Source organism: Rhinoraja longicauda, chromosome 8 (genome assembly GCF_053455715.1).
Source record: "Rhinoraja longicauda isolate Sanriku21f chromosome 8, sRhiLon1.1, whole genome shotgun sequence".
Taxonomy (NCBI): Eukaryota; Metazoa; Chordata; class Chondrichthyes; order Rajiformes; family Arhynchobatidae; genus Rhinoraja; species Rhinoraja longicauda.
The window spans coordinates 24,748,297-24,764,124 of NC_135960.1; the positions used below are offsets into that span (position 1 = coordinate 24,748,297).

Genomic DNA, 15,828 nt, shown 5'->3' on the forward strand with positions numbered 1-15,828 from the left:
CCAGACATCATTCTGGTAAACCGCCTCTGCACCTTTTCCAAAGCCGCTGCACCTTCCGGTACTGCACGTAGGGAGAGATGTGAATTTTTGCAGAATTGGCAAGCATGACTTTGTCAGAGCTGCATAAATTTAACCTGGGCAAATGCTCAGAGCAAGCCTTGCATTCTAATGCATCTCATTATGAGTGAATCTAGTGCATCATATGATTTTTTTTTAATTGAACGGCACAAAGAAAAGATTCCTATACTAAAAGATGACAGCAGATCCAGTGATACATGACCGAGGATGATAGATAAAGATTGACGCCTCTATTCTGAGGGCTCGTCACTGCAGGAGAGTGTTGTTTTATAGAGGGCATGGTTTTCACATCCTTTGATGGTTTTGTATCCTTTTGCACAATTTGCACAATTTCTATATGTTAAATCTAAATCTATGTACTTCCTTTCGGATCTATGCTCCTCCTAGTTGTGAAATCAGTTTAGCATTGGGTTGCTGTGTACGAATATCATGTGTTGAGCTTCCACCCTGCTGAATCTTAGTGCAGCTTGCAGAAGGACACGTAATTTCTAAAAGTGATAGTCAATTCAGTTTCCTTATAGACCAGGACATTAATTTTAATTTATATTAATTGATTATTAACTTGAAGTTTTCAGTTTAACCTGTTTACAATCCCTAAGTAACAAAATCTATTTAAAGATAGGACTTCACTCCTAATGTTACAAATTATATATTGTTAGTAAAGGATGTTAAAAAATGCACAGTGAATTTCATATTATCTGCAATTATTACCTAAAACAAATCTTATCATTCAATATCAATATTTACTGCCATGGAGATCCATCAGATATATTAACAGTAAGGTAAGTTACAAACTTACTGAAATAGATAAGGAAACATATTTTGGTGGATAATTGAGGACAATTTAATTAAAAAATGTTTTATATTCCATTTCATCATTGTCAAGAAAATAATCATATTTAATATTTCTCTTTGAGTAGTGATTTTGCTTCAGAACATGTCGATCGTTAAGGTAGTTTGTGGAGTCCACGTGATTTTAGCACAGGCTTTGACCAGATTCCATGTGGGATACTGATTCGAAAGGTAAGGGCCTACAGGATCCAGAGCAATTTGACAAATTAGTTCAATCTAAATATGGCTTGATTATAGATGATGTAGATGTTGAGAGTTGTTTTTGCAACTGCCGGTCAGAGACCATTGGTTTACTGTTGGGCTTGATCTTGAGAACTTTGCTGTGTGTCATATATAGTAGCAATCTGGATATTAATGTGGGAGGCATCATTAGTAGGTTCACATATGCCATAAGGATTGATGCTGCTGATAGTGGAAAAGTAATTTAAAGCTACAGAATGATATTGTTGTGATAGCTAAAATTGAGGTGTTGAAATGACTGAGAAATGGTAGGTCGAATTTAGTTCTGAAAGATGATATGGGGCATTTTAGAAGGACTAATAAAGCTAAAGCTTGGTGCACAGGTCGATGTATGAGTCCAAGGAGTCTAAACAGCAGCACGGATGAAAAGATGGTTAAAAACCTAAACAAGATATTTGTCTTCCATAGTCAGGACATAGAGTGTGATAGCAGGGAGGTTATGCGGCAACTGAATAAATCAATGGTTAGACTAAAGCTGGGAGTACTGTGTGTAGTTCTGGTGGCTATTATATAGGAAGGACAAGATTGCATTGGAAAGTGTGCAAAATAGATTCATCAGTTTGTTTTCATGATGGTAGAATCATGCAGCATGGAATCAGCCCGCCATGTCCACGTTCATTATCAAGGATAGACACAAAATGCTGGAGTAACTAAGCGATACAGGCAGCATCTCTGGAGAGTAGGAATGGGTGATGTTTCGGGTCGAGACCCTTTGCACTGAATTCTTCAGTTCATTATCAAGCACCTGTTTGCACTACTCCTTTTCTATTCCCAGATTCTTCCATAATAGGAGACATTTTCAACAACCCAATAATTTGCCAATTTGTACATCTTTGGGATAAGGGAGGAAACCAGAGTACCCTGAGGAAACCCACTAAATCAGCATAGAAGATCAGGGATGAACCCATGTCGTTGGACCTTTAGGAGAGCTGTTTTACTCGCCACTGTGTGGAGTGTAGACGTCTGAGAGGATATTTGATTGACACTTACAAAGTCATAAGTGGCGTTGATAAGATAAATACTCAGAAAATATGGATACACAAGGAACTGCAGATACTGGAATCTTGAGCAAAACAGGAGCGCTGGAGTAACTCAGTGGATCTGGCAGCATTTGTGGAGGGAATGGATAGGCAACGTTTCGGGTTAGGACTCTTCTTCAGAGTGTGAAATTATCCCCCTTAGTGGGGGTGCAAATAACGAGAGGGCATCAGTTTAAGGTAAGATGTAGGAGATTGAGAGGGGTTTTGAAAAAAGAGAAGTTGGCTGAAATCACTGATCAAATGGATGGTGGAGCCACATTCTCCTTCAGCATTTAAGAAGCATTGAGATAAGCACTTGAATGCAATGGGCAAAGTGCTGGAAAATTGAATTAGTATAGATAGATATCTTATGGCTGGCACAGACATGTTGGGCCAAAAGGTCTGTTTCCATGCTGTAAAAACCTTTTAACTAACAGCCTTACTTGTTTGCCATTTTCTTGATTACAATTTTGTCTAGTTGATATCTATTTGTTGTGAAACACATATAGTTATAAACCCTTTGATATTTTTCTCAAAATCAAAATGTAATTTGTTGTTGTACCATTCCAAGTGACTTAGCAGTACCACGGTTATGCAATAACCGACTGTGGATGGTTTGACTGCCCCAACCGCGGGAGAACAAAGAGCAAGAAGTTGAACTTTATTGTCTTCCATCACCGTGAGGAATGTGGAATCCACTGTGATGGATGTTTATGTTAACTTTTATGTGGATGTGTGACTGGTTGCTTTTCACTTAGTATGGCTGTCTGGTAATTCAAATTTCACTGTACCTTGATTGGTACATGTAACAATAAACTGACCTTGAAACCTTGAAACCTTGACCTTAAGAGCTAAATATCAATAAGTCATTAAAATTTGTTCCACCATTCAGTGGAGCATTGCTGGCCAGTATCTCAACTCATTTTACCTGACTCTGATCCATAATCCTTGATATGCTTGCCCAACAGCAGTTGATCGTACCATCTCTGAGCTTGGCAATTGATTGAACAATGTGGTTTTAGATTTCCACTGCCTTTTGCTTGAGAAAATAGTTCCTGATTCTGTGATTAAATGGCCTCACTCTATTTTTTGACAATGTGCCCTTGTGTTAAGTGGCAGAGGAAGAGTGATTAAATTCCTGGGACTCATATCCAGAGCCCAGAACTATTAATGAGAAAATACGCATTCAAATCTCACCACAGCAACCGGTAAATTAAGTTCAAGTAATTAAGTATATTAAATCATTTAAAAAAAAACATTAGCAATCCTATGAACCTATTTGGTTGACTCATGCAGTTAGACTCATAAAGTCATAGATTTATACAGTGTGGAAACAGGTCCTTTGGCCCAACTTTCCTACACTGGCCAATATGTCCCAGCTACACTAGTCCCATCTGCCTGCATTTCATCCATATCCCCCCAAACCTGTCCTACTAATGTACCTGTCTAACTGTTTCTTAAATGTTGGGATAGTCCCTTTCTCAACTACCTCCTCTGGCAGCTTGTTCCACACACCCACCACCGTTTGTGTGAAAAAGTTACCCATCAGATTCCTATTAAATCTTTTCCCCTTCACCTTAAATCGATGTCTTCTGGTCCTCGATTCACCTACTCTGGGCAAGAGACTTTGTACATCTATCTGATCTTGGAAGGTGATCTGCCAATTCACCAGTTAACTCACCATCTGCCAACTCATCATTTAACTCAGCCATGATAGAATGGCAGACTTGATGGGCCGAATGGCCTAATCATTTATCACATGATTTCATGATCTCATGAAGACCTATGTAGTGTTGATTCGTAACTGCGCTTCTGTTCATGAGAATTAGAACTGGATTATAAATACCAGTCTTTCAAATTAGCTTTTGCATAACGGCAAAAAGGAATAGGTCCTTGTGCTGGCTTTTAGAAAATAACCTTGTGTAACTAATCTGCTTAATTCTGTCAATAGTTCAGCTCTCCACACAATTTTGCACCATTCCTTCTCCTGCCAAAACCACTTTCTTGGTTTAGTTTAGTTTAGATTAGTTTAGTTTATAGATTCAGCATGGAAACAGGCCCATCGGTCCATCAGGTCCACGCCGACCAGCGATCCCCACACATTAACACCATCCTACACAAGCTAGGGACAATTTTTTCCAATTATACCTATCCAATTAACCTACAAACCTGTAGGTATTTGGAGTGCGGGAGGAAACCAGAGATCCCGATGAAAACCCACGCAGGTCATGGGGAGAACGTACAAATTCCGTATAGACAAGCACCCATAATCAGCTTTAACCCCGGTCTCTCCCGCCATAAGGCAGCAACTATACTGCTGTGCCACTGTGCCGCCGCCCACTTCCTTTGCAGAAAGAACTGTGAGGTGCAGATCAGTTGCAAGAGAATGGTTTTCTTCGAGTAGGCCTCATCTAATCGCCAAGTGTTTAAAGGACACAGTTACCTCTAAATATGACAAACAATGAAGACATTGTGAGTTATTACTTCAAGAGAACCGAATTACTTGTTTAAAGCTAGGTTCTCTGGGAAAAGTAGAGGAAAAAACAATAACCACAGTGCACGAAAGATAGTAAGCCATTGATACAAGTCCAGTTAATTTCAGTGTATGTCTACCTTTTAAAAAAAAAATTAACCATTGTCAAGAAAGTAAAACATTTGTTTGCAATTTCATCTTTGAAGATTACAATATGGACTATAAATCATTACACATCAAGTCTATAAATAAACCGAGCTGTCACTTCTCAGAATTACTTGCACAATGAGAACATGCTGAAATTTCATGAATTACATTTATACAAATATCACAGCAGAAATTTATTGTGGCATTGTTGTGACATGGAAGGAGACTATTCATCTTATCGCATCTAAACCATCTCTAGAATAGTAATCTCATCTGCCCCATTCCCTCCTTCTTTTCCATAACTCAGCCAACTAGTCCTCACATCGTCCTTGTATAATTTTCCCAAAACTTTAAACCTTCGAACCACCCGCTAATGGGAACAGCCTGCCTCTACTTACCTGTCTGCACAGTCCTGACCTTGCACACCTACATTAAGTCTCTCAGAATCAGTTTAGAGTTTGGAGATACAGCATGAAAACTAGTTCTATTTTATCCCACTTTCATATCCATGCCCTACACACTACAGAGGTCAATAAACCTGCAAATCTGTACATCTTTGGGATTATGGGAGGAAACGAGAACACCTGGAGAAAACCCACGTGCTCACAGGGAGAACGTGCAAACTCCACACAGACAGCACCCAAGGTCAGGATTGAACTCGTATCTGGTAATGTGAGGCAGCAGCTCCACCAGCTGCGCCACTGTGCCTCCTCCATTGTCTGCTTCATGGTAACGGACTACTAACTTTTCATTCTAACCCTAAAGCTGCAATTCCTCAACCCAGGAACACCTAATGTCTTATCTTCATGTATCTTAATATCTTTCCTTGAGGGTGATGCTCTGAACTGAATATAAACCTCCAGTTGTGGGCAATCAGTGTTTTGTGCTGGTCCAACATAGCTTCCCTGCTTTTGCCTTCTTGAGCATATTGACTAATACTAGAGTTGAAGCGAGTTTGTGCTTGTACGGCCCACTGTTACGAAAGACTGTACAAACCCAATCCATGTTCTCCATGTTGTATCCATGCAGTCTGACTGGCTGAGTTACTTTGTGTCTTTTTGTTTAACACTGTTGTAAGCTATTCATCAGCGTGAAAACCAACAGTTTATTCTCTGCTCTCTACCTTTTAAGCCAATTACCTGTTCATATCGCTGCATGGTCTTAAATCTTACCAAACAGTCTTTTATGTGAATCTTTATCAAATGCCTTCTGAAAATCACTGCATATCATATTCACTGAGTTTCCTTCATCAACCTTCTCTGTTGCTTCATCAAAAATCAATTGTATTAGTTCACATTAGCTTCAAGCCAATTTTTCCATAGGGAGCATGAGGTCTAGTTTCCTGTACGATATCTAGTCTGTGTAACATGATGTGTAAAACAAAAGGAGATGCAGGATTACCAAGAGGGAAAATATGAAGGGATTCTGCTTCTTCACATGGTGTCTCCATCTCAGTTAGTTTCCTCTGCTACCCTTTTTTCTGCAAGACATGCTTTTTGTGAATGTTACTCAGCTGCTTATTGTTTGGAATGCATTGAGCTGAGAAGATCCAATGTAATTCTGGCAGCATTTTTATTAAGCACAGTACTAATGTGCTAAAAGACATTATAAACAATTTCAAATAAGCTGTTGAATTGAAATTGGATGATCTCTTGTCCATCCTTGCTTAAATCAGATAGTAGCAGATTGTTTTGAATAGTTTCAACTTGTCCAAAAGGCATCAAAGCATTTTAGAGGAGGTATCTCAGAAACTGTGAGGCAATGAGGAAATTTGGCCATAACAGTATTTGGCATATAATTGTTCTATAATCACATGCAAATTTTTTTGAAGAAAAAAAGGTGTCACTCTATTTTTATGCCACAATTATATCAAAATCTGTCAGGCAATCTAGGTCACTTAAACTGATTGCATTGAGTCAAGGTTATTAAGCGAGGACATACCAGGAACAGATGAAAATGAATCTTATTTTTATACAGACTCTGAGCAACAGCCCTCAATGCTCTCAGCAAATATTCTCTCCCTGTGCGTGACCAATTCCTGCATTTCTATTGATTATTCTGTTTGGATGCTGACATGTTTAGGAATATAATTGTTTCCTTGGTGTGCAATTTTCTCCATGAACAATAGTGAGACTTGAAGTAGGAGAATCAGTGCAGTTTGTTGGCAGTAAAGCCCTCTAGTGATCAAAATAAGAACTTCTATGTGCATGTCAAATAAATCAATGTACACCAAAAAAACATTGCTTTGATGACTTAAAAGTTTAACACTCAGTAAGAATAGAATTATACAAAGCATTCTATTCATAATGCATTCCATTTTTGCAGTGATTTTTCCACATATATAGATCCATAGAGGATGGAAAGTTTAGACTTCATTAAGTGAGAGTTATTACTTTAATTTTGAAATCCAAGCACTTTGCTTTTGATTGACATAGTAAAATAACATTGCTCACAGACACCTATTTTATATTCAGCTATATATGAGCTAACCTGTTTCTTCATATGCATTGTGTGTTTGTCTTTATCCTTAGTGTAGTATATTCATGTCTAATGTAAAGCAAGAGATGTCAAGCCTATTAAAAGCATTCAAGCAAGTTTCAGGTCAAATATTGCAGTTCTGAGTAATTTGAACTCGTAACCTTTGAATTTTCTGTTCTCTAATGTGGCCACTTGGGAAGTGGGTTCACCATCCATGAACTACCCAATGTAATATTCCCACGATGACCTATAAAGAGGTGCACACAGAGGATCATGTGAGCGAATAACAGGAACCATTAATTCCATCTATATTGTGCCTTTAATGAAGCAAAACATTCCACGATGCATCACAGCAGCGTTATCAAATAAGAATTGGTGCTGAGCTGCATAGGTAGATATTGAGGCCAGTAACTCAGTATACATGTGATCAAGGAGATAGCTTTTAAAGAACATCTTTAAAGGCAAAAAGCAAAGTAACAAAAAGTGGTTACATTTTGGGAAAGATTTCACAAAATCATAGTTAGAGCAGCTAAAATTCCAGCCAATGCAGTTCTGGAAAGATCACAAGAGCAGGATGGGAGGAGAGCAGGTATCTCAGTGTTACAGGATTGGAGAAGAATACAGGGAGCTTGGAGGGATTTGAAAATATGAGAAAATATGTTTACATCCATGCACTGCTTTATTGTGAAATAATGTAGGCCAGCAACCACGCTGCAATAGTGAACACAACTCAGTGCCTAAATATATGGGCAATAAAATGTTAAAAAATCTCACATTTACAGAGATTGGAACAATAACGGCGAGCTGAAATATGTTGAGATAGTCAAATCTAGAAACAACAGTCTCACAATGTAGATGAGTTGAGGCAGAGACGCTATCACAGCTAGAAATGGAAAGGAATGTTACTGTATTTTTAAGATATAGTCATGTTTTGTTCATTCAAATATTTGAATGTTTATCAAACTGGACTGCTGGCTGCTTATATACTTGCTCACAATGTTAAAACTTCTTATTTTTGCAACTTCTTCTGTTCAAGATTACAAAGTATAAGCTAATTTCATTTAAAGGTTATTCATTAAAACATTGAAGATATTGAAATATAAATTATGTTTTTCTTCCCAGATATTAACTGACGCAGGTATTTTCTGTTTGAATACCAATCACTGCTTTATCTTTAACAGCAGTCTGGAACTGTGTGTTGACAATTCAGATTTGGAAATTTCTCGGCAGTTGATCTTTAATGAATATTATGGGGAATTTTGAAGGACTGAATATATTGCCTAATAATATGTTTGGTCTTTGAGTTGATTTGTTTTCACCTGATATATTCCATCAAGATGCATTCAACACAAGTATTATAAATTTCTCTAGCAATAAATTTCAAGTAAATCCTTTACAATTCCATTGGCATTGAGGATTTTTGTTTTAGGTGCATGGAAGATTTTCAAAGTAATTTGAAGTTTTATAACCATTAACATCCTGTCTCTCCCACGGCTCTATAATGTATCAAATTTGAATACATGTTGTTAGTGCCCAAATGTTTCAAAGGAAATTGAAGATTCCTTCACGATTATAAGTTGTGATTTCATAGAATTGTGAGAGAACGGTGGTGTCCAATGTGTTAGCCAGTTGGGAATTTAAATATGGCCAAATACATTTTTAATAAATGAATATGTGTAATAGATCTTATTACTGCATATCAGACATCAATATTTATATGAACACTAGAGGCATGCATATTTTAGTTTTTTGTTTAATTATTGGTTAAAAAACAAGGCATAATTTTGATAATTCAGTGTACTTCACTATCGTTTATTGGTTATCTTCCAAAATGTTTTACAACATGGATATAAATGGCAGAAGCATCAGTAACTATGTATGTAGCAGGGATCACTTCCAGTTCTTCCTACCAAAATGACTGCTGGCTAGCTGGATAAAAAAACAATATTAGGCAGTTTTGTTATTAGATATCACGATGAAGCATGATACATCATCATGATGCATCTAGCTATGTTCTGACTGTATTTTGGAAGGTAATTTACTCTGATGAATTCAGTGCCATCCCTCAGATGTGGGAGAAAGATGTAGATACTGCAACAAAACTGAAAAACTGTAAGAATGGCGTAGTATCGTGGTCGATATTTATTCACTAAACACACACTTGGAATATTGTTTTATTATTGTTATGTCTACAAAAATACAGTGAAAGGAATTGTTTGTGTGCTATCCAGTCAAATCATATTTTACATGAATATGGCTAGCCATACATAACAGGCAGTGCAAAGAGGAATATAACATAGTGCAGAATATGGTGTTACTGTGTTATACGTAGCTTTAAAGTTACAAAGAAAAAGGTGCAATAGACAATAGACAATAGACAATAGACAATAGGTGCAGGAGTAGGCCATTCAGCCCTTCGAGCCAGCACCGCCATTCAATGCGATCATGGCTGATCACTCTCAATCAGTACCCCGTTCCTGCCTTCTCCCCATACCCCCTCACTCCGCTATCCTTAAGAGCTCTATCCAGCTCTCTCTTGAAAGCATCCAACGAACTGGCCTCCACTGCCTTCTGAGGCAGAGAATTCCACACCTTCACCACCCTCTGACTGAAAAAGTTCTTCCTCATCTCCGTTCTAAATGGCCTACCCCTTATTCTTAAACTGTGGCCCCTTGTTCTGGACTCCCCCAACATTGGGAACATGTTATCTGCCTCTAATGTGTCCAATCTCCTAATTATCTTATATGTTTCAAAAGATCCCCCCTCATCCTTCTAAATTCCAGTGTATACAAGCCCAATCGCTCCAGCCTTTCAACATATGACAGTCCCGCCATTCCGGGAATTAACCTAGTGCAAGTCCCACATTAAGGTAAATTGGGTGATGGGGACTACATATTTAGCTTAAGATGTAGATAGAGTTGATAGTTTGGGGGTTGGGGGTGGTTGGTTTGTGTGGTCTGCAACTCTCTGCATTTCTTGCGGTCTTGGGCAAAGCTATTGCGAAACCAGGGTGGGAGTGGGGATGGGGAGAGAGATTGATTGTAGGACATTTTCCATTTGGAGCAGATTCATCTTAACCATGCCAGTGTATCTTCAGATTTGCACTGTGAGATAAAAACAGTCTGAGCTTGCTGTGATGTTGGCTCTTTATGATTTTTATTGCAGGCGGAGAACTCAGCCTTGGCGCTAGAAAATGAACATCAACGAGAGCAGTACGAACACTGTCTAGATGAGGTGAGAACTGCAGAATATTCTGCGATTATTTTGTTTTCATGAACTTTCTACTTCAGTGATCCGCATTTTAAAAGTAAAAATAATTGTAGTTATTGATGTACATTGAGATTTGTCATCGATATCAATATCAAATGTTCTACAGTATATTAGGTGTGGAGTAATGAAATACATTAAAAGACTTTCCCCCTTTCTTCAAACAATGTACTTAATTGTAACTTTGGGAGAACAATTCCCAGTTTTATCGGTGTACTATTCCCGTTTCCTGCAACATGTTTTCTGCTTGATGGGTAGCATTCCAGGTAACTCAACGCCAATCTGTAGTTGTGGGTGTTTTTGTTTGAGAAGCTCGCACCAACTGGAAACCCAACTAAAGCTGGACAATCTGGATGAGCACCTTGTAGCTGCTGAAGCAGCACTCATTCAAACAGATTTTAACATGGGTCATAGAGGAGAAAATGTTATGTTCTAAACTACTTCAGCTATTGATGAGTGGATTTACTAAAATCAATGTTTTCATCCATGAATAAAATGACCTAATTTACCATGATTATTACATTTCTCAATGTACAAATTAATGTGTGCAAATCCCATATCATTAGTTTTCTCTTGCAAAAGCATTCATGGTTCACTGTATGTGCTAATGTATTTAAAATTGCCTTCAACACCATGTTACTTTTACTGTTTACTGATGGTTTTAATGGATTGAATTAATGCTACAGATGTTACTGATTTTTGGGTGATGTCACAGTTATGATTTTCTTAAGATTAATTAGAAAGCAGAAATTCTGGCTTGTTTCCTCTTGCTATCCAGAGTTATGTGGCTTTTTAGACTTTAGACTTTAGAGATATAGCATGAAAACAGGGCCTGAGGCCAATCGAGTCCGTGCCGACCAGCGAACACCCCATACACTAGCACTACCGTACATACTACGGACATTTTACAATTCACTGAAGCCAATTAACCTACAAACCTCTACATCTTTGAAGTATGGGAGTAATCCGGCACACCCAGATACACCTTAAAGTAAGCATGCAGGTGAAGCGGGCAGTGAAGAAAGCTAATGGCATGTTGGCCTTCATTGCGAGAGGATTTGAGATTTGGAGCAAGGAGGTCCTACGGCAGTTGTACAGGGCCCTGGTGAGACCACACCTGGAGTATTGTGTGCAATCTTGGTCTCCTAATTTGAGGAAATACATTATTGCTATTGAGGGAGTGCAGCGTAGGTTCACCAGGTTAATTCCCAGGATGGTGGGACTGACATACACCGATGAGCCAAAACATTATGACCACTGACAGGTGAAGTGAATAACATTGCTTATCTTGTTAGAATGACACCTGTCAAGGATATATTAGGCAGCAAGTGAATAATCAGTTCTTGAAGTTAACGTGTTGGATGCAGGAGAAATGGGCAGGAGTAAAGACCTGAGCGACTTTGACAAGGGCCAAATTGTTATGGCCAGACGACTGGGTCAGAGCATCTCTGAAACAGCAAGGATTATGGAGTGCTCCCGGTAGACAGTGGTGAGTACCTACTGACAGTAGTCCGAGGAGGGCCAAACCACAAACCTCACAGGGTGGTGGGCGTCCAAGGCTCATCAATGTGTGAGGGCAACGAAGGCTATCCCATCTGGTCCGAACTGACAGAAGGTCTTCTGTGGTACAAGTCACAGAAAATGTTAATGGTGGTCACGGGAGGAATGTGTCACAGTGCATCGCACCCTGCTGCGTATGAGGCTGCGTAGCCGCAGACTGGTCACAGTGTCCATGATGAACCCTGTCCACCATCCAAAGCGCCTACATTAGGCACATGAGCATCAGAACTGGACCTTGGAGCAGTGGAAGAAGGTTGCCTGGTCCGATGAGTCCTGTTTTCTTTTAGATCAAGTGGATGGCTGTGTATATGTGCGCCGTGTACTGGGGAAGTGATGGCACCAGGACTGTGGGAAGATGACAAGCCGGTGGAGTGAGTGAGCTGCTCTGGGCAAAGTTCTGCTGGGTCCAGCCATTCGTGTAGACATCAATTTGACACGTGTCACCTACCTAAACATCGTTGCAGACCAGGTGCACCCCTTCATGGCAATGGTATTCTCTGATGGCAGTGGCCTCTGTTAGCAGATAATGCGCCCTGCCACACTGCACACATTAATCGGGAATGGTTTGAGGAACATGATGAAGTATTCACGGTGTTGCCCTGGCCACCAAATTCTCCAGATCTCAATCCAATTGAGCGTCTGTGGGATGTGCTGGATCGACAAGTCTGATCCACGGCGGCTCCATCTCGCAACTTACAGGACTTGAAGGATCCACTGCTAATGTTTTGGTGCCAGATACCACAGGACAACTTCAGGGGTCTTGCAGAGTCCATGCCTCGGCAGGTCGGCACTGTTCTGGCAGCACACGGAGGACCAACAGCATATTAGGCAGGTGGTCAGAATTTTTGGCTCATCAGTGTATGGTGAAAGAATGGGTTGACTGGGCTTGTATTCACTGGAATTTAGAAGGATGAGAGGGATCTTAATAATAATTTATTTAAAAAAATAAAAATAATAATAATCCTTTATTCGTCCCACAACGGGAAAATTTGCAGGGTTACAACAGCAAAGTGGATAGCAAAAATAGATAAGCATTCATTATAAATAAAATAAAGATTATTGTCTTTATCTACTGGTCTACTGGGAGCAGTGCTGGTTGTACAGTCTGACAGCAACAAGAAGGAAGGACCTTCGATATCTCTCCTTCATACACTTGGGGTGAAGAAGTCTGTCACTGAAGGAGCTGCTCAGTGCAGTGACAGTGTTCTGCATGGGGTGGGAGTCGTTGTCCAGTAGTAATGATAGCTTTGCCATCAGCCGCCTCTCTCCCACTGCCTGCACTGAATCAGGGGGCATCCCAGTACAGAGCTGGCCTTCTTGATCAGTTTATCAAGTCTCTTCCTGTCAGCAGTTGAGATGCTGCACTCCTGTCAGCAGACCACTCCATAGAAAATGGCTAATGCCACCACAATGTCGTAGAAGGTTCTCAGGAGTGCCCCCTGCACTCCCAAGGACCTGAGTCTCCTCAGCAGGTACAGTCTGCTCTGGCATTTCTTATAACGTGCATTAATGTTATCAGTCCTGTCCAGTTTATTGTTCAGGTAAACACCCAGGTACATATAAGAGTCCACTCTCTCAATGCCCATTCCCTGGATGTTCACCGGTGTCGAGGGGGCGTGGCTGCGCCTGCGGAAATCCACCACCATCTCCCTGGTTTTCCCCGCGTTGATCTGGAGGCGGTTCCATCTTATAGAAATGTATTAAATTCTTAAAGAATTGGACAGGCTCGATGCAGAAAAAATGTTCCAGATGTTGGGGGAGTCCAGAACCAGGGGTCACAGTTTAAGAATAAGGGGTAAGCCATTTAGGACTGAGATCAGGAAAAGCTTCTTCACCCAGAGAGTTGTGAATCTGTGGAATTCTCTGCCACAGAAGGCCGTGGAGGCCAATTCACTGGATGCTTTCAAGAGAGAGTTAGATTTAGCTCAGAGGAAAAGGAATCAAGGGATATGGGGCAAAAGCAGGAACGGGGTACTGATTTTATATGATCAGCCATGATCATATTGAATGGCGGTGGTGGCTCAAAGGGCCGAATGGCCTACTCCTGTACCTACTTTTCTATGTTTCACCCGGGGAAAACCTACACGGTCACAAGGAGAATGTACAAGCTGCATGCAGATAGCATTTGGTCAGATTTCTACTTCTAGTATTTTGAGATCAGTTTTCATAAATGAAAGCGGATCCAACCTAGGTTAATATTGAGCAGGTTGACGCTACCAAGGAGCACTGATCAGAAATTCTTTCTGTGATGAAATGGGGAAATCCCAATCATATTGAAAACCTCTGTCTCAGTCCTCTACATAGTGGGAAACAAAATAATACAGCAATGCCAGCGCAGCATAAAAACAAATTTATATTTTCCACCTCAACGTGTATCAGTATTATCTTGAAATATGACAAATCCGATTTTTTTTGTGAAACATTTAACATGTTAACTTTAGTTTTGTTTAGTACATTTCCCAATGCTACTCCATTTGTTCCTACACGTGATGGGAATCTACCAGCAAAATTAGAGTTTATACATTGGTACTCTGTTTCTCGCCTTAGATATAATTATTCATTTCTTGAAAACTTAATTAATATATAACATTTTCTGTGTGGTTGTAAATAATTCTGTTCAAATGGGTCGAGGGAGGATTGTTCACAAATAGATCTTTGATATTCCATTTGGTAGTGGGTGTATGGAACAAGCTGCCAGAGGAGGTAGTTATAGCTGGGGCTATCCCAATTTTTAAGAAACAATTTGACAGGTACATGGATAGGACAGGTTTGGAGGGATAAGGACCAAATGCAGGCAGGTGGGACAAGTGAGCTGGGACATGTTGGCTGGTGTGGGCAAGTTGGGCCGAAGGGCTTGTTTCCACTCTCTGTCAGTCTATCACTCTATCACTGTATGATATGAACTAGAAAGGGCGATGTATTTGTAAGATGTCCATAGTATTTTCTTGCATTAGAACAAAGAAAATATACACAGCAATATTTGAATGGTTATTTAAAATAATTAGTCATTGCATGCTAATTAGTCATTGCATTGTACCTGGTTCCATGATGTTCGCCTTTTGGAGAAGATCTTTTCAATTGATAGAATGTACCCAAAGATAGCAAATTAAAGATATCAGATTTAAACTGCATATGTTAAAGATTTAAACCTGTGGGGGTTAGTTGCAAAAAAGAAATATGTACCTCAGTTTTAGAATTATTTGTTAGCTCTGTTGTGCTCTGAGTTTATGCACCAGCTTTCTGATATGAATTACATTATGCAAATTGATTCTAGCTCCTCTCCCAGAATAAGAAGCTGTTCTGTTTAAAAAAGAGAAGTAAAACAACGGTCGATGAAAAACATATTTGAGATCAATTGCTTAATTGGAGGTTAGATATTAGCGGCACCCAGCTACAGATTACAGTTCAAGTCATCAAATGAGTTTATTGCCAAAACTGACCACTCTAATTGGGTTTATTAATGGTTCCTTAATACTGATCTCCAGAAATATGCAACATTTTAATTTGTTTTACTTTGCCATTTGATACATTTAATAAAATGTTCATGTAAAATAAACAATTATTTGTGAATGATCATGGAAAATACCCATTTCATTATATCTTCAATGCACATGAAATTAGAAGAAAAATAAGTAAGGTTTTATGAATGTGGTAAAATGGCCATTGCATCATTTTATTGATATTAACGGGCTACTCAGATCCATGAGTGTATCC

At 39.4% G+C, this 15,828-nt stretch overlaps 1 protein-coding gene across 3 annotated transcripts in view; it reads left to right on the plus strand.

Moving 5' to 3' along the window:
• The window catches only part of nckap5l (NCK-associated protein 5-like), a 542,250-nt gene that overhangs the window by 383,672 nt on the left and 142,750 nt on the right, over positions 1-15,828 (plus strand). For all 3 annotated transcript variants that reach the window (XM_078403437.1, XM_078403436.1, XM_078403439.1), the window contains exon 6: positions 10,453-10,521. In XM_078403437.1, coding sequence (XP_078259563.1) covers positions 10,453-10,521 — 69 coding nt within the window. The remainder of the gene's footprint in view (positions 1-10,452; positions 10,522-15,828) is intronic.